This window comes from Harpia harpyja, chromosome 4 (genome assembly GCF_026419915.1).
Source record: "Harpia harpyja isolate bHarHar1 chromosome 4, bHarHar1 primary haplotype, whole genome shotgun sequence".
Taxonomy (NCBI): Eukaryota; Metazoa; Chordata; class Aves; order Accipitriformes; family Accipitridae; genus Harpia; species Harpia harpyja.
The window spans coordinates 57018274-57040763 of NC_068943.1; the positions used below are offsets into that span (position 1 = coordinate 57018274).

Consider the following 22490-nt stretch of genomic DNA (forward strand, 5'->3'; position numbering starts at 1 on the left):
ACACTGTTGTTAATAAATTAAACTGAAAAACAGCACACACCCTCGTAAGCCACATCAGGCATAAGCTCCCACAAGCCTTTCAATAAAATAATAGCATTGACAAAAAAAATCCAACTATATGTGGGTCACCTGTCCCTGTTTCAAAGAAGAAGGTGCCACTTTAACAGACATAATAGTCACAGTAGCTTAGATGCTATACCTGCATTGGAACTCACTAATGATAAAAAACAACAGAATATCAAAGAAGGAAAGTGTTAGGTGATGTGAGAAGGTAGTCCTGAAGTTCAGGCTCATCAGCTCAAATGGCATTTAGCCCCTCTCTGTTGCAGCTGACAGGAGTAATCAGCCAGAAGGAAAAGGCATAACAATGCTGAAAGCTGAAACAAAAACTTTGAGAACCGGGATGGGATTGGCAAAGGAACATGTGGAGCCCAACCTAGTAAAAAGTACTTCAGTATGTACCTTGCTTTAGTGGGATTAATTGTATGCCTGAAGTCAAGCTGAGGCCTAAATGATGCATCAGCACTTTAAATAGTGCTTACTATTTGCACACACACAAGTGAAGAATTTCTTTCCCCCCCCCCCCGACTTGAAGGTTTCTGGGAGCTGCAAGAGGCTGTTGCAGAAGTGTTGCTTTTTGCTTCCCCAGGCATGGGGATGTGGGAAGGTGCCACTTGTTCCAGCAAACCGTGGAGCACCATGGGACTGTGAGTGGGCTGTGACAGGATCCTGTGGCCATGTTTGTTAAACTCTGTAAAATGCTACAGCCTGAGGAAATACTTAACAAGAAAATACCAGAACACAGTCTTTTGAGGTGGCTGCAGTCTGCTCAAAAGCTTGTTGGCATTTGTCAATACCTTAGTTGTGTTGGTGAAGGACAATGCCTTCAGTATCTTATAAGGGTTATCCCCCACTTCGGTGGAATTTCAAGTTTCATTCCGAAAAGATAAGCAGTAAGAGCTTATTTCAAATACAGAGAGTTTGTCTTTAGATCCAGAAAGAAAGGTCTGCCAAGCTCATCTCTATTTAAAGACTGTAAATGAGAGAGATTTGGAATAGGTTATTTAACAGGTATCCAGCCCTTCCCCTGGAAAAACTCGTGCACACCCAGTCAGTTGACATTTACTAGTAGGGACCATCAGTCAAACACAAACCCACAGCGGGTATCTTCTGTAGAAGGCAAAACTTTTATTAAATGAACCAGACGTCACAAGTTAACATTTGCAGCTGTCTGAGAGATGGGGAATCGTACGGCAGCTATAGGAGCAGTAGATGAATACACAAATTTGTCCCGAATGCTGTGGAAAGCCAGGCAGCTCTGTAATAATAATTACTTTCAACTTGTCCTAATCATGAAAATCAGTTGCATAGGATGTGCCTATTACTTGTTGCCCTGGAGTGCTTTGGCCATTGCACCAAAGGTGAGCCTACATCAGACAGAACTGCCATCAAGGTATCAATCTGTTCCATACCAAACAGCAAAAATCTCACTACTGTAGCATTCGGTCAGGAAAAAAAACCCAGTCATTTAATAACTATGCCAGACAAGTTGACTATCAAGGGTGTATGTGTGTCACTTAAGAGCCTTTGTCACCTGGTTTCTTCTTGCTTGTCTTCTCTATCATCGTCTCCACAATCATTGCTGTCTCTTCGTACGTCTGAATTCTGTCATCTGAAAACTTCTCGATGGACTCCACCACCTCCACCTTCTCGTAGCTCATGGAGCCAGGCAAGCCTGCTTCCCTGAACAAAAGGCCCTGCTTATCTTCTCGCTCATATTCTGTCTCTCGAAGGACTCCTGGCTCAGTTGGGCTTATCAGACCAGGGGAAGGAACTCTCTCAGGCTCAGAGATGTCCGGATACTTTATGATTTGCTCTATTTTTCCTCTTGTTTTTTTGCCCCATTCAAGCACGTCTTCTTTCTCTTCCTCCTTCTGTTTATCCTGGAGTTCAAACTCTTCCCTCCTTTCACAGATAGCCCCTTTCTCTTTTTCTGATGGTTCGGCAGGTTCTGGCAGCTCCGGTATGGGCTCTACATCACCACCGTTCATCACCTTCCCATTGCTGGTGGAAACTGTGATTCCTCCCCCAGGTGGGAAGGAGGGGGCCAAGATACAAGGTTCTCCATAGCCTTCCTCCCCTGTTACCAGCACGTAACGCCCTTTGGGATGGGCATCAGGTTTGGGCTCTGGTCTCTTGTAGACTCTTATTTTCTCCCTCACAATGTTACAAAATTTATCAAAGGCTTTACTTATCTGGGCTCCATCAGGTACATCCTCTGGGCCCGTTTCTTTCTCATCAAGTTCTAATCCTTCCTGCCCAGGTTCACATGTGACTGAGCCTTCATGCCTAAACTCCAGCTGATCTTGGTCAAAACCTTCCAGAGTTCTTTCATACATTTTTTCAGGCGAGAGACCGTCAGTTATATCTTTAGACATCAGCTCCTTTTTCCTGGCAATTTTCTTTGTCAGAGCTTTTTGTCTGGGCTTTACACTGGCAATATCTTGCACGGCCTGGGTGATATCTATGGAAAAATCAAAACAAAGCAAAGAACAAACAATGCTGAACACTGTCACTGCAAATGCTGGAGCTGCCTCTCACCCTCCTGCTGCAGGTGGAGAGCTGAATGCAGCAGCAAATGTGAGCACAGCTTCCATCAGCACATTAAACAGCCTCTTCTTTTGTGGGGGCCCCCTTGGCCAAGTAGCCATTTTGCATGTGAGGTTGCCACTGCCATACACAGCGTGAGGACAGGACAACTGTGCGTGTAAGAGAGGCAGCTGCACAAAACATTCACCTATCAGGCCTGCATTAATGCTCAGCAGGCGCGTTCAGCACCTGCTGCTGCAGTCAGGCTCAGCACCTTCCTCCCAGGCATCGTGGCAGGGTTTGGCCCTGTTAACTAGACAAGGAACTTCATCTCTGAAGGCAGAGACTGAAGCCAGGTGCCCAAAGTTAGAGGCATGGCCTGGCATAGGACTAAGTGGAAATAGCTTGTCTGGCTTTTACAACTCCTGCTAGGGTTTAGGGAGGGGGAAAAAAAAAAAAACAAAGCCCTATTTAAAACCTTCCCGCTGAACACAGGGTTGCTGGGTGAGCGGTCCAGGCCTGATGGGAAAGTGAGTGTCATCACCAGCTCTTCCAGTGCTTCTGAAGACAAGCTCAACAGGGGGACACCTCGCCTTTCTGTCCCGGGGGGGCTAAGCGTGCCAGACACCTCCCCTCACTGCAATTTTGGGTATGGGCATATGCAGGGAGGCATGTCAGGAGGGACCAGTGAGCGGCTGGCAGAGACAGAGCTAAGCAGCCACCCAGTCAGCGGTGCAGTGCTGAGGAGCAACGTTTTGCCATCGCTCGAACACTGATGTTGAGCTCTAGGCCTGCGCAGAGGGAAGCCCTGCCCGCAGGCTGTGCTTCTGATCTCCTGGGCAGTCAGTAGCCACAGACCCCATGACAGCTCAGCAGCAGCAGGAGTGCGGGCAGGCTACTGATTTCCATGGCATGACAAGCTAGAGCACAGGAGGCAGAGGTTAGTACCAGGAATTATGGGAACACAGGGACAGACAGATATTAATATGCTTTCTCCAAGGCAGCTGTTTTGTCCCATGTCACAGGTACAGTAATGCACATGAAATCCCCTGCTCGCCTTGCAGGTAGGAAGCAGAGGTGTGGCTAGAGACAGGTCAAATCCTTAGTGGGTATAAAACAACACTTTGTAGGACAGTAGCTATTTACAGCTGCTCAGGATTTGGCCTCAGGCATTATGGACACATTTCATAAAACTGCTACAGTTCACAAAGCAGTTAGTTACAAAAATTACAGCTGCACTCCAAAAAACCCCTGGTTTGATAGTTTGTCTCTGTTCTCAGGGCAGTTTGTTGTTAGTAAATCCACAGTGAGCCCTGGATTTAAGCTACAGTAACATCCTATATGTTAGTACCTGCAGCACCTTTCTATAAACCAGCTCCCCTCTTTGTTAAGAGCAGCCTCACTAGTTTAGTCCTGGCCATTTCCTTGTCACCAGGTTTACAAGCATCCTAATTCTAACAAGCAATCATTCAACATGGAGGAAACACCGTTCAGAGGAAACCAGGCCATGGGACGTAAACAGGCCCCAAAAAGTGTCCTCTGCCTGGCTGCAGCACTCAATATGCCCTGATGCTCTTTGCATGTGACTAAAGTGTGGACCAACGACTCGCAACAAGTCAGCACAAAACCCTCAGTTCTTTCCATAGTTTCAGGTGCCTTTTGACTTTGCTCTATTCATTGGCCTAAGTAGTAAATTGCAGAAATTAGCAAACTCTTTTGCCTGTGGTTTTGTCCTTTGACAGCTTGTCCCAAAGCCAGTTAAGGTAAGCTGAAATCGTTGCATTTACTTAGCAAGCCTGGAGTCAGGCTGTCACAGCTGGTGTTCATATGGAAGACAAATGGAAAAACAGCTTAAAATACAAGGATGCTGCTCTTGACAGACACAGGAAGACATGTCACAGGTTTACCTCTTCCCCTCAAAGCTTGAGGCTGGACAGGTCTATAGATCTGCGTGAAGAGCGTGACTGGCGTTCCTGCTATAGCAGAGTTTAACCTGCCGGAGAAGATGCGCATCGGTCAGATCTCTCTCCCTCATTTCCATCAAGAGCAAGTGAAATTGCATGAAATGAAGCATGGAGGTTAAAGAAATGTATTTCTCTGTGGTGAGGAGTCAAAGAGAATGACGGGGGCCTGTTTCTTGTCTGGGGAAAATCAACACAGCCACAGCACCTTCACAGGAGTTAGGCTGGTTTCTACCAGCAGGAGACATGGGATGCTCCGTTAGGCAAAGTACTCCAGTAATTAAAACCCATAGCAACAGGCTTGTAATTTAGCACAGCACTTTGAAAGGATGGGAAGATTTTGGATGGGCAGTCAATCCACCCCTACCAGAGGTCAGCGAGAGCTGTACATGCTGGCCAGTAAAATATGAAATTTGGTAGCTGTTACAATGTTACCTGCATATGCCTGACTTCAGAAGGGCAAGAAGAAAACTGAGCAGTCTTCCTTGGAAAATATTGGAGGAGTCAGTGGTATTAAGGGTTAAAAATTAAAACTGAGAGGCTGGCCTATATGCAAACCAGTTACTGTATCTGTGGTCCTTCTGGTCTGCTCTGCCAGTATTTGAGAGAATATATTGGCCTGTAGGGAGGATATACACCCTGTGTAGCTATGCAAGAGATGCACATTTTGATTTTTGATGCTGAGAATTACTGATCAGATACTCCTAACTGGAATGCAGTGTCCAAAAGGAGACGCTGAAAATTGATGAAATATCTGTTCCCCACATGTGAGATTGACTATTAGTGAGTCTCCTTTCCCTGCATCTTCTGGACCACCCAGAGCAGTGGTTTGGGCACTCAGGGGTCTGGCCCTGCTGCATCTACTTGTGCAGGCAGCACTGGGCACCTCATGTGAGACTGACAGTTGACATTAGAGGGAGCCAGTACTCCTCTGTAGCTTTAAACACAACGCAAATCCTGCAAATTTCTTGTATTCTACATTTTTCCCCCTTGCTGGAAGAATGGGTTTGCTGTGAAGAGTCCTTTGCTTTACAGGACGTTTGCCCTGTCTAAGCCCTGCGAGACCAACCTGCCTGTAACGCCCCAGCAAGCTTCATTCATGAACACCCAGGCAGTGGAGAGGGCATTCAAATTGCTTTCATATGCTCCTGACCTCTGCGCACTGACACCAGGACAGTATATGGAAAGGAGACTGTGTGAAAAGGAACAGCTCAAAATGGCTCTGACCCTTTCCTTGGCAGAGGCTTGACCAGATTTTGCATAATCTATTTAGATTCCTGTCCTTGTCTATCTACCAGTGAAAAGTGTGAAATAGCTATAGCTTTGGGTGGATCAAATGCCCTTAAACATACATTTTCCAAAGGAGATAAAAGAGATCACTGGCCCCTTTGGGAGAGTCCAGAAATCCAGCCTTACCGGCTGTCCTCGTTCTCGATGATACGTTTGTACCGCTCCAGCTCGTTCTCCAGGGACTGCTGGTAGATCACGAGCTGGCGGCAGTCAGTTGTGTACTTCTCCAAGGTCCTCTCAGCCTCCTCTATGCCCTTCCTAAGGTTTTCAATCTGCTCGTTGTAAAGCTGAATTTCATCGTCGTAACTCTCCTGGGTGTTTTTAATCGCTTGCTCCAGCATGGTTGTCTGGTAAACAAAATTGGTGGGTGAAAGAAGCAGCTCTGAAGCATTCAGCATCCCTGTATTTCAAGGGTAGTTAAAGGCAAGACATGTTTTATTATGTGTGAGGCTGCATTGCTGAAACAGTGGCAATTTCACTGCGTTTGTTTAGTTATTCAAAACCAAGAACTTCCTCCCACCCCGCCCTCTTATCCATCCCAAGGCTTCTGTTCCACAGTAAGTATGACGGGATCAGCATGAACCAGGGGAACAGTTGTGTGATGTCTCCTTCCTCATGCACACCAGGCTGGCTGATGTCTCACTGCGTGACCCGCAGCTCACTGTGGATGGCCTCACCAGGGCAGGCAGTGTCTTACAAGGAGAGCAAAAGTGCTTCACTGGGAAGATGTGCCTGGGCAAAACTCGTTCTTCCTTCTCTGTGGTCCGCAAACCAAGCAGTGAAGGTTAAGGAAGGGTTTCTTTGTAAACTAAAAGCTTCCCTTTTGAATTCAATTCCTCGGCTTATTTACTTTAGCAATAAAAATAGCTGCTGTACAGGAAAGCTTCAACGCCAGTCATTGGAGAGCACAGCAACCAGGGGGTGGCAGTAAGCGCCTGGCAAAAACAAGGGGCAGGAGTTACAGGTGGGATATTTGACAGTGTAATTCTGCTCTCACTTTCTTCTGCTATTTTTGGCTATTTATTATAGTTCCTTCACCACTTGGGTTTTTTTTTCCTTCTTCAAACAGCTTTTAAAGAGATGAATTCACAAAAAGCTAATGGGGCAATAACTGACTAATGGATTCTTCAAAAATTGATTTATTTTTATACGTTACAGGCAAGATTTTCAAAAACCTTTTAAGAGCCTAAATTCAGGAGCTAAGTCCCTTGGCATTAGTTTGGTTATATTGCAGTGTACAAGTGGACCAACAGGTTCCACAGACCCCTTTAGTGTTTAGTGCTCACAAGGTGGGGTCAATAACCTCTTGGCAACATGGTTATCAGGTCCAGAAACAGGAAAGCAAAGGAGCTCAGGGACATCTCAGTCATCAGATCCAGCCATCACATCACAAGCAACCATGTCATTGACCTCCACTCATAAAATTATTTCACGCTTTTAATCTCAAGGCATGAGAATGAATGAATTAATAAACTCTTTCTAAATGGGACATGAAGATTTGATTGTGAAAGCAGCAAGATTAATTGCCCAAAGAGTGCCTCTCTGTCTGCCAGCAGAAGGCTGATTTTCTCCCCTTTTTTCTATATTGATTCATTATCTCACTTATCACTATATTGATTTTTGCCCTTCCCAGAGCGCATGTGTCCTTTCCACCAGAGCATCAGACATGAGAAAGAGACCAAGGAAAAGACCTGGGGGTAGCACTGTCCCCGAGTGCCCTAGTGAAAGAAATTATGCTCAGGAAGTTAAGAGCTGCTGCTGTGGCTGTCCAGAGGAGTCCAAAATCCCACCAAAAGGTGTTTTATGCCAGTGTATCACTCCTCTCACCCCGGATAGACAACTCGAGGCACAAAGAAAACTGTACTTGGGGGGCAAAGGGTGGTCATTCTCCACCTCTATCTGCTAAAAAATATTCAGCTGCATGGAGGCAGACCTGCCATTGGCAATTATCCAGGTCTGGTTTCTATTCACTGTAGCCTTTAGCTGCTCCTCCATCTCCTGCCACCCACATCTCTGCACTACACTCTCGCTTGGAGACAGTGGCTGGAGAAGGAAGATTCACTTACGGCAGGTTTGGCTGGGAGATGGGCAGGAGCAATGAGTCAAAGTCTTGGTCAGTCATTTTTTGCACATCAGGAATTGGCAAAAAGCAGATGGTTTTGGTGCTGGTAGTGTCTAAGCACAGGAGAGGCGCTGACTTAGTGCTTAGTAGTGACAGGGATGAACACAGGATGCCAAATGTAGCTCGACACCTATGTCAGTTTTGATTACCAAGTCTGTCCAGTCCTTCTCACAGCAAGCTCAGCATTGGATGTGGCACTGATGGAAAGGACTAGGCAGAGCCCTGAAGGTCCCCCTTCATTTTTCATGGAGCTAATTTCCAGCCTGAGCTCAGTAAGAAAGAAAGCGAGACCAGCCCTGTGTGACTTTTCCATCCATGACCTCCTGCTGACTTTGTCCTGCAGGAATCCAGTTGCAATGTGGAAACCTTCTCCCACCAGCTACTCTGATAAGCAAAGACAGCTTCGTTGTGGCTACGATACCTACAGCCCTCCCTGGCCATCTACACCTGACAATTTGGACCACTGAGAGAATGGGAATGAAACAGCTGAAGAAAAAGATGGAAAATTAAAAGGAAAACACACTTCCAAGTCAACTGAGTTCACAAGAGCCTGTTAAAGGCCATCCAGGTTTTTCTACGTGACATAAAAAGAGCAGAGTTTATGAGCATCATGGTTGTGTTTATGGCTAGTGATGGCAGTACCTCTGTCTGCAGTTTGTATTTCTGTGCCTGTAGCTGGCAGAGGATGCTCTTGTATTCCTCCAGCTGGCTCTGCAGAACAGGGATCCTCCTCTCTGCTATCAGTTTTTCCTGGTTGGAAGAAAACAACGTGTGTACAGGAAAGTATGTTTCGCTCTTTTAAAAAAAGCCAAAAGAATTTCCACTACTGGAAATAAACTGTAAACACAAACAGAAAATGACAAAAGACAAATAAGAAGCTGGGTATTAAACCTCAAGTAAACCCCTGTAGCATGGCTTCAAGAATGAAAGATGTCAGATGGCAGGACTGTAGAAGTACAGCTTATGTTAAATTAGATGCTGTAGATACAGCAGTTCATATCTTCTTCCAACTAATAAAAGTTCTTGGCATAGCCACTCACATTGGTGGGAATCACCAAGTTTTCATCTAGTCTGTAGCATTTTATTTGATTTACAAATTTTCACCACATCTTGCCCTGTCAGAACAAGATTTACTTTCTCTGTAAATACTCATATATCTTGCCAGCTCCTCCTCAGATAGGATGCACAACTATTTCAACTACCTTTGAACTAGCCATTTTGGGGGCTAATACATATGCTGGCGGGCACCTGACTAACACAATCTCTCTTCTCCTGATCAATTCAGTTTTCCAAAGCTACAGTTAGTTTTTTCTCTCATATTCAGTATTCAGTACTTACTTACTCATAGTTGTTGCAGTTTGCATCCAACCTTGGAATGGGAGTTAGAGGATCTGGGATGCTTTAGGAGTAAACATTGTCTCTTTCTTACTTAGAGCAGCGTGTATTTACTGACAGCAATACTTACCTCACATATGCCAGTGGTTATAGGGGACACACGAGGGGTTGTCTGGATGATCTGCTGCAAAACATTGACGTAGGTCTGGATTTCCATGAGGTTCTGTGGTGAAGTAAAAAACATTTTCATCAGAAAATGCCAGAGCAAGGTGCTCCCTTCAATATGCTCCACTGCTGGGGCTTATTCCTAGATATTTACTTCTTTTAGCATATAGAAGTCCAGTTCACGTTCAGACTTGGTTTTGGAATGTGGTTTTAGACCTGATTTTGGGTGCATGTGTGCTAACAGTTTCATCATGCTGAGGGTACATTACAGGCATTTGGCTATATAGTCATCGTCATCTTAATTAAAGATTCCATGATTTCCAGTTTCACAGGAGATTTTTAAAATGAGAACCACAAGTACCTTTGCATGTGGTCCAAAAAAGTAAGTAAGCCTCTTCTTTCAAAAGCAGCAAAGATGGGACGGTGGCGTGATCCCAAGCCTCACCACTCCTCCAGGAAGAAGGGAGCTGTATGTTTTAAAGTGGGCTGCAGTGTAATCATACGGCTACAGGCTTATGTCTGCTGATTAACTGGGATGCTCAGGCCCCGAAAACTGGGTGTCCCCCTCTAATGAAAGCAATAGCTTCTTAGCATGAAATAAAAGACAGCTTGACCAGCACGTTGGGTTGAATCATAACAAGTCAACAAATTCAAGACATTGCTACAGCTGTAGGCATTAGACCCTGAGGGAGTCAGTTTGGATGCTTGCAGCCATCCAGCCGTTGGGCTTGACCTCCACACTGCAGCTGTTGTGCCCACTGAAAATATATAGTGTTATACTTACCCACCAAAACACAAACGGGATTTGCTTTAATTTGCCACTAGAATAGACCATGGGGAAGGGCAAGGCTTCACATGTTTCAATAAGGAAGAACTAAAGAAGATGGCAAATTCAGCCATCAGTTACCTTCTTGTATCTGTCCTTTGTGGCATTAATGTCATCCTGCAGGAACTGGGACTCGATCTGCAGCTCCAGGTTGCACAGCAGTGCTTCATCAGCTTCCTGCAATGCAGAGACACATGGCACAGTCAGTACACATGGCTGGAGTGCCAAAACCACAGCAGCCACTTAGCCATAATGTGAGTCGTTGCACATGCGTAGCAGCCTGCGTGCAGATTTAAAGCCTACTGGGAGAAACAAAAGTATTATGAAACCAACAAACAACAGGCACCTTATTCATTGTGTTCTCCCATTGTACACACTGCTTTTCTGCACAAATATGATTTATGATACAGTTTGGCACTGGCACTGTCAAAATATGTTTACCATATGCTTTATGAATGCTGGGAGCCAAGTAACAGACGCTATGAAATACCAGTCTTTGATGCTACAACCTTGCAATGGCGCATGAATCTTGAACCGATGACATCAACAGACTAAGACATTGATTTTTCTAGTGTTTATGACAGGACTTGAGGTATCATGCTGCCTTTTTAATATGTCCAGTAAAGAAGCCCTTATAAAGAAAACCCAGGATGGTCCAAAGTATTTTCACTCTTTTTGGTGTGTTTTTAAATATCACAAATGTTTTGTCAATTTGGAGCCATTTCTGGAAATAAAAATGACAGATGAGAAAGTCTGGAAAAAATCACCTTGCTGCAGCAGTTTCTAATACATCTGGATTTCTGAGGATGAAAGTTCATTTTGTCCAATTAATTCTGAGGACAAGGCGTATGACTAGCAATCATGATCTCAAAGTACATAGGTATGAGTGGCACCAGTATTTAAATCCAGTGAAATTTCCATTTCTGTTCAAAGGCCTAATTTAAATTTTTCCTGTTATGTTACTTAATACAAACCCTTGAATATAGAATAATTTCCATGGAACTTGGCAATATATTTTACAAATATATAAGTGTGAAGGGAATAGCTTTATTTTTCTACTTAATGCATGCCTCCTTGGTTAGGTTCATCATTAACTAATACTGTAAAATACTGCTTTTGAGAAAGTATCTTGAAAGCTGTCAAATCTGTCTTCCTTGCAACTCTACAAAACTTGTCAGTTCCTCCGCCAGTTTGCAATTTGCCTCAAGAAAGTCTCAATTTCTGCATTTAACTGAAAGTGTTAAAAAAAAAAAAAAAGATTTAAAGGTGTCCTTTTAAAATTACCCATGTGCCATTACCAGCTGTAAAATTGTCTCCATGAGTGGATCATGGGTTGCAAGTAAACCACTGAAATCTATGGGTGCAGCACATGACTGGTAGAAGGGGATTTTTCTTTTTGCACGTGCACAGCTTGGGCTATTCCAAAAATGTGTAGATGTTAGCTGTGTCATTATACTGCTGAGGCTCCCAGCCAGAGACCTCTCTAGCAGTCTCTCTGCTTTGTGTAACAGTGGCTGATTCAGACACATCCGGACAATTTGGAGTTGGTCATCAGGAATGCCCGCTGCTTTTCTGCACTCCTCTGCCTTCCTATTGAGAGGAAGATCAGCAGGACAATGGCCATGTTGGGAGGTTTGGGGGGGAGCCAAAAAAAGCCCCCAGGCCCCTAGATAATACCAATAAGCAAATATTTCTGCCTGTAATAAGCAAAAGCAGAACTCGGCTTTCCAAATATTCCTTCAAAGGGGAAAGATACTTTTGCTTTTATTCCCTGCTTTCAGATAGACCAGCTTCATTGATGATGCTGTATATCAGAACAGTGCAGTGCCTACACATTTTCTTCTGAACTTTGCAGTATTTGCTATTCACTCAACTTCTGAAAAACCATTCTGGTTTAGGTGCTCATTTCAGAACATGGATCCATGTGCTGCAGCAGCATTTTCATCTATTATGGAAGGAAGAGAAATCCCTTAGATCTCTCCAGAACCAGTGTTTGCTGATTTTCCAAACTGATTCTCCATCTGTTGGAAAAGGCAGGAGTTTACATCTGCACATGCAGGTTTCAGGCTTCGTGTTGGGCACTGTACAGAAAATCAGCTGTGTTCTCTCCAGCATTTGGTGCCCCAATGCAAGGAGCTGCTGCAACAGGGGCAGCCAGGGGCAGCCCAGTCACAGCCTGGGATAAAAACACCCCCTGCAGCTCAAGATCTTGTCAGCTCTGCCTGGGGTTGTCGAATCAATTCACTTTTCTTTAGCCACAGATTGGCTCAGAGGAACCGTGAAGATGGACCCACCAGCTCCAGCTACCCCTTACAAAATATTTGCCTCCACAAATATTTTTTAAGAGCTTGCAGGGTGTCCAAGAGTCCTGCTAGCACACTGGAAAATAGTACTGATGCAGGATATCTAGAGCTCACTGGAGACAGAAATGCTAAAACACACATTTTTTTTTAATATAAACCATGCATATCATTGATATGACAGTGCTCAAGCAGAACAGCTCCTGTCATTTGTAGCGGGAAATAAAAAAAATTCTCTATTTAATCCACCTGTAATTGTTTCCCAGTACAGAAGATGAAGTTTAAGATGTAAAAAGTAGACCTGAAGAAAGATATAATACAACTTTCTTCACTCAGATGAAAACTAGTAGCAAGAGAGGATGAATCAGGCTTTCTCAGTTCCACAGACCTGGTTTGGAAACTTCCTAAATATGTTAGTAAACTTTTATCTTTTCTCTGAGCCTTATTATTATTATTATTATTATTATTATTATTATTATTATTATTATTTCTCTTCCCATGGTATTAGTTCAGGAAAAGTACAGCTCGATATAAACATTCCTCATGTTTCACTGTGAAAGGAAAAAATCAGGGGGGGGTTGTAGCTTTTCTTTTATTTGTAAACTAATGGGAAGCTGAGGGTCTGTCCTGGGATGGGCTGACCATATCCTGCAAGGGACTGAGCAGCTTTGAGATACATCAGACTTCAAGACTTGGACACAATCAGCATTTTCTCATGCTATGTTATCAGTACTTTAATACAGTAGCTGTATGAAAAAAAAGGCGGGGAGGGGAGAAGGTATTTAGCAACAAACACGTTTTCTCCAGTCATATTTTGGACTTTCAGAGATGTGCATTGGCTGCATGGTATGACTAATAAATGGGCTTTTCCTACCTGTGCGTACACTCTAATTCACTCAGAGAGAAATTGTCTTCCAAGTTAAAAAAAAAGAGTGTTGAAAGAGTTAAAAACCTAAACATGTGCCAGATCTTCAGCAAGGGTGAATTTGCAAAGTTCACATTGGACGCACATATGTCAACTCCAGGTCCTGAAATGAATGCAGGAGCCATTTGCTGGTGCTCCAAAAGGAGTGTTACGCAGTAGATCCTCCTAGTCCTTGGTCTTACTGAAAAATTAATGAAGTCTTGAGCACAGCTGAGGCTGTGGGCTGTAGATGGCATGTGCTACATGACCAAAATCAGCAGGACTCTACAGAGCAGGGCACTACACAGTGTGTCTGCACATGCTGAGGCTCAGCCATTTGCACAAGGCTTAGGGAGGGGGATGAAGGGGACAGAGACCTTTTCATCAGTGCATAATGACAAGAAACATCTTGGTCTGACATTTTATCTTCCCACTGCTTCTTCAAAGCAGCTTGCTGTAGTAAATGAAAACAAAGGAAAAAAATGATAAAGACCTTTCCCTTTCCATTTTTCCAGGCTTACCTTATTAAGGCGTTCAAGGGTTTCTTTTAGCCTCTGCTGATATTCACGTTCATTTCTGTACCTGCAAATAGCACAAAGGAGATGAAGTTCAACGGTTCATCCTTCTGCAAACTGCATTGTCATTGGCACTATCGTGCACAATATATGCTTCACACTAAAGCAGAATATGAATCTTGAAAGGGCCCAAAAGCTTTATTTATGCATTAGCATTAAATTTTTTTTTGGTCCCAGATGTTAAGTGTAATTCCAGAATTGACTAATTTCTTGTCCTCAGACTACATAGCAGAAGACAATGGAACGCCACACATTTGCTATCACTTTTTCACAGAAAACCCAAGAATAGATTATTTACAATAAAAGTATATTCAACTGGCATTGGACTACAGTGACAGCCATTCATCAGTGGTTACCATGTGAGTATTTGCTACACTGGCACATTAGCATTTAACTACAATGTACTTGGTTTTCTGTTCTACCTGATGTTGTTCAATAAGCATTTTCATGACAGACACATTAAACACAAAGGTTGCAATTTCACATATTGAATGTGTAAGAATAATGTCGTATTAGGATGCTTTGATGGATCAAGCTTTGTGTCCTCTTTAATAGCAATTCATATTTTAGCTTCGTTAAAATCACGTGAGTCTTAGTAAGGACTGCATTTAGCCAACTATTCTTATGCATTTATAAAATGTCCACAAGTGCATAATGTGCATATTCCTGTACTGAGTGAACAACAGATATATATTGTGTTTATCTCAGAGGAAACGGCACATATTCTTTAAGAATAAGGGCTCTGTGTTTGTACGTTAGATAGAATTATCTTCTAGAAAATCCTTTTAGCTGCAGAGTACAAAACTGCCTAATTGTTGATTATCGTTGTTTATTCCTTTCCCTAAATAAACTATATATAAAATGTTTAATAGGAGATATAGTTTAATGAGACCCCATTAAAAAAAAAAAACAACAAAACAGCCAGAAGCATCTTATAGTACAAGGCAATGAGACTTTGCCATCAGTACTGAACAAGTGGCTCATCAAACTCCATCTGCTGCCAGTGCCAAAGTACATAAATAGAGTCTATTCCTGTTTATCCCTTTGCTTTCCCTAAAATAATAGAGATACAGAGATATAAAAAGCTCTCACTTTCTTCCTTTCTACAAGAAACCCTCACAGTGGGTGACAAGTCAACTCTGGCAGTGAATGTCCTTCATTTGCAGTACAAGCAATGGACATCAACACAAACATGAACCCTGGCTGAAATTCAGAATTGAACATAACCCCTTGCCTGTCTTCTGAATCATTGATTCAGCCCAGATATGCTGGAGGCATCTAAGGGTCTTGCTCCAGTCAACAGGGAACTTGTCAGTTCCCAGACTGAACAGATCAAGGATCAAGTTATAATGTTTGTGTCAACCTCACTTCCTTCTTTTTATCCCCTGTAGGATGAACAGCCAACGTTTTCCTCATCTCTTTTAACACGTCTTGAAAAGCTGAAGGGATAGGGTAACTCATGAACTGACCAGGACCACAAAGGAGGAACTCAGCAGAACAAAGAAATGGACTCAACTTGGTGCTCTGGTTTCCCAACTTTCCCTTCCTTTGAAATCCCATAATATTAGCAGGGTTGGTCACTGGTCTGTTTTAAATTTCTACAATGAACAGCAAAGAAACAAGTGAAAATGATGAAGTTTTCTTTCATTATCACTCCTACAAATTGCTGGGCCACCTCAGCTGAAGTGCTATTTTCTGACAAAATTAAAACAATGTCTTTTTGTCAAATTGTAGTAACATAGGGTTCACTTCCAAGGATACAACCAAGAACATTCAGCTTCAAAAGCGAGACTGCCTTTGTTTCTGTTGTTTATTAAGTAGCTCATCTCCAACCAGTTTTCTGTCTATCTTATAAAATTTTTGTGTGCAGTTGACAATAAACGCTTCATTAACTTAGATACTTTCTGACAACTGAGCAAGAATGAAGCAGATTGTGGCAGCTTGTGAAAATCAAACATACAGCTACAATAAAAGGCTGGATTTATACTACCAGTAATATACAACCATCCAATAGAGTCAGGGTCTAAACCTCAGCCCTAATGTCATTCAGACCTGTTCAAATCTGCCTAGTTGCTAGGTCCTCACTCAAAAATTCTTTCAATGAGTGAAATATTCAGATACATTTTCCTTCACTCTCAAATAACACAAATACCTGCTCTGTCACACAGCCATAAATCCACCTGGCAGCCTTGAGAGAGTTAGTATTGTGTGATTATCCTTTGAAGGAGGAATGCTTTTAAGTGATGTTCAATCTACTCCAGAAGCTCAGTGCAAAAGGGCTAAGGATCTCTTAGAAATGCTTCAGAGACCTCACAATGCCTCTGTGCCTGCTGAAATGTAGCTATGCAAGTGCAATGGCTGACAAATTGCAACCTGTTATGCTTCAAACTGATTTCAATGTTCAAGTCATTAGCTAGACATGTTTAAAAGAGGTCAAGCTTTTCCTAGATGGTTGCTGGTCAGCCTTTCCTGGACCTTAAGAGTCATGAGGTTCAGTTACTTCTTTTTAAAAAAACCCTTCTCACCTAGTCAAGTAGCTTTAGGGGTGCAACAAACCTTTTTGAACTGTTTATAAAAAAAAGGGATGTTAATTGTTTTTTGCACAGGGGAAAAGCAATGCAGTGGAGGGCACTGCCAGGCTCAAAGAAAGCCAATCAGAGCTTTAAAGGTTCCCTTTACCTCACCTCCCTTAGCTTAGCAGCTCTCTGTTGGTGCACTAACAGATTTACAGATATTTGTTAAGCCCCCTGAGGCCCGCTACAGCTCGCGGCACCAGCCTGGTAAGAGCATTGGGCATGCAGGAGGGAAGCCCACCACTAGGCTTGTTTCTCCACCGGGAAAGCACGGCTCCAGCAGCTCTGTAAATCTCTTTTCCCATCCCCAGCTGACAGACAGGCTGTGCTTGCTCTTAAAAGATGGGGCCAGGGCAAGGCCCTTTTTTTTTGGACCATGCCTCTGCTGCAATGCAAGGGCTGTCTCCCCTCCAAAAAGAAAACAGTCACAATACATCCTCGTGATGCTCAATGGCCAGATACTCAATTCAGTGTCAAGCCTGTGCCTTTAATAGAAAGAGAAATGCTGCCTCTCCGTTGAACGCTAGAAAGAGAAATGTTGCCTCTCTCTTGAACCCTACTGAACTCTTCCAGCAATATATGAAGCCTCTTGGCTTGCTGCAAGCTGAGGTTAAACTTTTCTACTTTTCTCCTTTGTGCTTTCTCTGAGGCACTTCACTAGCCTTTTCTCAACAGAGACAGCAGTAATTTGGGTGCAAAAGAGAGCACAAACTGCAAAATGCTGGTCCTACAAGGATGACGGACAGGGCATTAATGCTTGTGGATTATACCCTGAAACCTAGGATGAGCCCCGTGAGGGCTGTGCTCTACTGATTTATGAACAGATTGCTACCCGCGTTATCAAGAAGCTGTTGTCGAGCAGCTGACAACCACAGGGCAAGATTTCGGCAGTCTCAGGAGGGGGTGGAGGACAGGTAGGACCTCCTCACCTGCAGCAGGACAAAGCTCTCCCTATCACCAGAAACGCAGCAGCAGTGCAGAGACAACCCCTGCAGACAGGGCTTGAAGACGGCTTTGCCGATGGAGTCCCTACTGCTCCCTGTATCCCAGCTATCGTGTTTTCCTACTTGTTTTTGTTTTCTCTCACAGGTGTTGGGTCTCCACTGCAGTCCCAAAGGGTGTCAGCTCATCAGAGCATCACCATGCGGTGCAGCTTGGAGAACACCGTGCCAATTTCTGTGCCTAGCGACTTCCGGGGAATCATAGTGCATGCAAAACCCACAAGATTAGCAGTGAATGGATTTTAAATGAAACAATTGATTAGCAAGACTTTTAATTTCTGAAGTTAATTAATCCTGTTAAGGGTGCTAAAATCTGGGTTTCAGCATCCTTCCTACTATCATGGAGAGAGAAATACAGCTGATGCAACATTGCTATAATAATGATGCTCAATAAAATTAGCATAATTAGTCTTTTTATGACACGCATCCAAACAATTCCTAGCGATGGGTTTTTCTGCAACTTCAAGAGAAAGAATTCTCCACTGGTAGAGTCTGAATTATTCATGTTAATGTGAAAAGCTATGAATGTGACTACAGAGGATTTAAAAATAAATTTTAATGTAAGATCTACTTTTCAATGGTTCACGCACATTTAATTGTATAGACCTGGTAGTCCCAGGCCCTACTGTGTCTAAATGTGGCTTTAAAATGTCTACTTACATAAATGTAGCTTTAAAAGGTTTACTTACAGATATAAATCTATTTCCCAAATTGTGAATGTAAAAGAATGGGTTGTAAGAGCTAAAATTCTTCGCATTAGTGAAGGACACAGACATTTGTCAATTAATTGGTACATAATGCTCCACTCTAAGAGATTTTGTTAATCCTAGTGTGCCAAAAGTAGATGCTTTATGTTTCAAAATGAAGCAAGAAACCTGCACTGCCTGCTGCCGACTGAGCACAGACCCACGTAGGAGAGCAGGTCTTCAGCACAGGAATGCTTCTGGTTTCAGTAGCATAGCAAGGCCCTAACATGGCACAGAAGATTAGTCATCCCATATTTTGTTTAGAGAGCTTTATTTATAAGTTTAAATAGTGAAATCATAGCCATCAGGATGGCTTTGAGCTAGAAACAGGGTAGGCAGAGTACATGGTGTCAGAGCACTGGCCTTGTTTTAATGCCTGCAACTCTAAACCCAACTAATTTTTTTCAGACGCTGAAGGAAGTTTCCTGTCTGTCTTCAGGTCAAATTCAGCAGCTCCCAAGAGAAAAAAATAAAACCAAAATTCACTTCTTGATGTAAACCGAAGGCAATTTGGTTAAAAAACAGCCACTGCCCTTCCATTGTAACAGCTCTGTGTATCTTCAATTTTTAAATTGCAGTGTTGTTGGCTTGGATATAGTCAAAGTTTCCTTTTTACTTTTGTTTATGGCTGCTGAGTCAACATCCCAGGACTGTATGACAAGGCACCACCCATTTTTTCTAAGAAGTCACTAACTACTCCTGTAACAGGTCCTAATTCTCACTTTCAAAAGGACAGCCCCTTCTCTTGGTGTTTCCCCCCCGAGGATTTTCAATATCCTGTATTCTTCCCCACCTATTTATAGCTTACGTAAAGCAACTGTAATAAAAAGTGATTTATCTTTGTGTGAGATCGCTAATCCTGCTGTTGGGGAACTATACAGGCAGTTAATCCACAAACTGCTCAGGTGGACACAGGAATCCATTAAAAGGTAGCCAGGAAAAACTAATTTTTTTCTGGCCAGTTTTTCTTGCAAGTTGTTGAAATCAAAGAGGGAGTTGAGTGTTTCACTGCACTGACTCTTCACCTGCCTGAAATACTCCAGACAGAGAAAAGGCGTTTTTGCCCAGCTATATCATAGCACTGCATATTTCTATATAGTTTACGCATATTTTTAACTAATATGCAGCTAGACATTCAAGTACCGAGTCTCATCAAAATCTCGTGGACACTGTGTAATAAAAACATGAACAAGTATCAGAGTCAACAGCTAAATTATAGCATTAGCTCATAGCTGAATTTCCTGCTCATAAATATTAGAATACAAAACTGCCTAATCAGGTGCTTAGTACTTGCTGGCACTGAGTCAGGGAGTCGTGGACATCTGACCATTTCCAGCATTAAGCCTCAGTGCACCTGGATGGGCTATTCTATGCTGTCAGATGAGAAAGAGAGATCAGGGCTTAGCATTTCTATAGCTGTGCCGTAGCTCACAGCCCCCATAAGCTGGTCTCTTGACAGCCCACTGAATTGGGTTGGAGATATTATTTTTTACTTTTTTAAAAATTTTTTTTAGCTGGCTCATTTTCTTGATTCAAATCTCAGGGTGGCCCCAGGAATAGCTGTGGCAGCACAGCAGATCAGGCAGTGTGCGCCAAGCAGCGTGCAGGGCTGGGGAGGACAGGATGAGGGTGCATTAGGACTGTACAGCTGCTGATAGAGATTCATCATCTGACTGTGGCCTAAAGATGCAGACGGCCTCGACGTCAATTATCTCGCATCTGTTTTCTGGCTCCTTCCAGTTGAAAAATGATTGGAGACAGAAAAGGAAAATATTATCAGTCTTACACTTTCTAGCCCAGAGGAGGGGAAAATCAGTGGAGGATCAAACTGAAAAATCCTGTGGTTTGGGCAAGGTCAAACAAAAAGCCTGTGATGGAGACAAGGGATGAAATCTTGAAGGACTTGTATTTCTGCAGCAGCAAGACAGTGCTCCAGATGATTTGCCTTTTGCCTTATTAAAAAAGTTTCTGGTGAGTGTGGTGAGCATTACCTGGGAATGGCTGCACTTCTACCAAGACTGTTTGTTGAAAATGTTTCCTTTTTTTCTCCTTCCCATCCCTGACAGTAAGTAGTGTTTCTAAGCTAAAGCATGTTATATGGAGTTCATCCCTCACCCTATGGTGGGGAGGATGAAAAGGTCCTCTTTGGCCTCCATGCTGCTGCCAAATTTTCCTGGGTGAACTAGCCAGATAGATATTTAGGGGGAAAAGAACCTGACCAACAAGTAACAGGAAGCCAAGACCCTTCTCTCCTGCGAGCAGTCCTTTTATGAGCAATACTCACCAAGTCTCACTGTGTAATTAATTAAGCAACATGGTCAAAACTGCCTGCTAGTGAAGGGAAGGGACTAGACATTTCTGGAAGCACTTATACGCTTCAGCCCCCAAGGCTCCTGCTCTTTGATTTATGGTGCTGCTAAGGTTAAAGGGGTGAAGTTAGGTGAAATGTGTTCTTACAGCTATTGCTTTAGTAGCATGAGATGGAAGTAGTAGGATGCAAGTAGGGAGAGGAGGGTAATTAGGCAAATTTTACATACCAGGAAAAAATTTATTTATTTTCTTTTCATCTCACATCCGTAGTGGCTGGCACAGACTGGCCCAGGTGCCTCACAATGCCTGTAAATAAGAGCTTCTCAGAGATGTCCTACACATTTCAGGAGATCTTTGTGCTGCTCAGACACAAGACTTGCTTCGAGCCATTTGTTTTTTAATTGGGCTATTCCCTCTTTGCAGCTCAGAGCACAATCCTCCTAAAGCTAATGAGCAACAGCAACTGACGTGTGCCACGGTGAGGACCTGCTGCCATGGAAGGGAGAGGGTATTACCCGTCCAGTAGCAATGAGACCATGAAATGCAGAGCTGGAACTTCCTAAGTCCTAGCACCTTGCTTTTCACCATAGGCTTATGTGCCATCCCTGGCTACAAGTCTGATACACATGGAGAGGCATCACCCATGCATGAGAAGCAGCCGGTGACACCAAACCCATCCTTACTACAAAGATTAACTATGGAAACAATACCACCTATCCTCCACCGTTCGCAACCCTTACTTGTTGCGGTACTCATCGAGCATGCGCTGGGCGTCCTTCTCCTCCCGCTCCAGCTTGGCTCGGTCGGACGCCAGCTCCCGCATTCGCTGGCGGTTGAACTCAATCTGCCCAGCGAAGGCTTCATCCAAGCCCACCAGCTCATCCATGCGCTGGAAGGTCTCTAGCTGCTTGCGCAGGATGGTATTGCGCTGCTCCAGCACGCGCGCCCGGTTGATGTAGCTGGCAAAGCGCTCGTTGAGCTCCTGCAGATTCTCCAGGCCCCGGGCTTGGGCCAAACTGTCGAATTCAGGGGAGCCTCGCAGCTCATCGTAGGCATCCGACCGCTCATACTTCTCCTTCCGCACCTCGCGGAGGAAGCTGCTCCTGTACATGGCTTCGGGGGGGCTGTGTGGTGCCGGGGTCCCCTCTTGCGTGCCTGCCTGTCTCTCCAGTTTGGATCTGAATTATGTCTGGGGGGTTTGGGGAGGAAGAACTGAACATAATCACCCCCCCAGATGATTAGGACTTGTCTCCAGGGCGGTTTGTGGCACTAAAGGCATCATCTGCAGCAGTGAACTAAATAAATCCCAGTGGCCCCGCCTTGGGGCTGCCCATCTGGACGTCAGCAGTTCGGAGGAGCAGCAGGTATGGGGGGGTGAGGCGCTTTTCTTTTCGAGCATTGCAATTGTGTATGGCCAGAATAAAAGAGAGCAACGTCCAGCTTTTGCCCGGAGGATTAAAGCATTATCCACAGACAACAAAATGAGCACTTTGCAGTTTCAGAGGCTGAGCTCAAAGCCTTTCGTGGTGTGCTGGGGGGAGAGCTTTGTCCCATGGTGGTGTCCCCAGGGCTGTGTGCAGAGGCCTTCTGCTGAGCCAGGATTTTGGTGTGAGTAGATGGCAGTGCTTGATTTTTGTTATTTGACAGTTTTGTCATCCTTTAGGATGATGGGATGCTGTATAAATGTCAGTGTGACTCCTGGTCCAAGAACAAGATTTGGCCATTTGGTTCTCACTTCATGCTTCTTCATACCAGCCTTTTCTGCAGGTTATTTCTACCTGGCATGAGAGGCA

The 22490-nt window shown here is 43.8% G+C and overlaps 1 protein-coding gene across 1 annotated transcript; it reads right to left on the reverse strand.

The window, feature by feature from the left end:
* Positions 1-870: 870 nt before the first annotated feature.
* On the reverse strand, positions 871-21968 carry BFSP1 (beaded filament structural protein 1). Its single transcript, XM_052784140.1, has 8 exons — positions 21438-21968; positions 14014-14074; positions 10370-10465; positions 9428-9520; positions 8605-8712; positions 5967-6187; positions 4497-4582; positions 871-2524 (listed from the first exon to the last, which is right to left on the reverse strand). Exons 1-8 carry the CDS (start codon positions 21806-21808, stop codon positions 1578-1580), a joined length of 1983 nt encoding a protein of 660 aa, XP_052640100.1. The 5' UTR covers positions 21809-21968; the 3' UTR covers positions 871-1577.
* Positions 21969-22490: the final 522 nt, after the last annotated feature.

Bases quoted from the DNA above. Each gene is read 5' to 3' on its own strand.
- BFSP1 (XM_052784140.1), bottom strand. From the start codon at position 21,808: ATGTACAGGAGCAGCTTCCTCCGCGAGGTGCGGAAGGAGAAGTATGAG. The intron at 9,521-10,369 runs GTAACTGATGGC...ACTTCACCACAG, and splicing joins CAAAGGACAGATACAAGAAG to AACCTCATGGAAATCCAGAC. The intron at 2,525-4,496 runs GTAAACCTGTGA...ATTTTTCCATAG, and splicing joins TCAAGCTTTGAGGGGAAGAG to ATATCACCCAGGCCGTGCAA.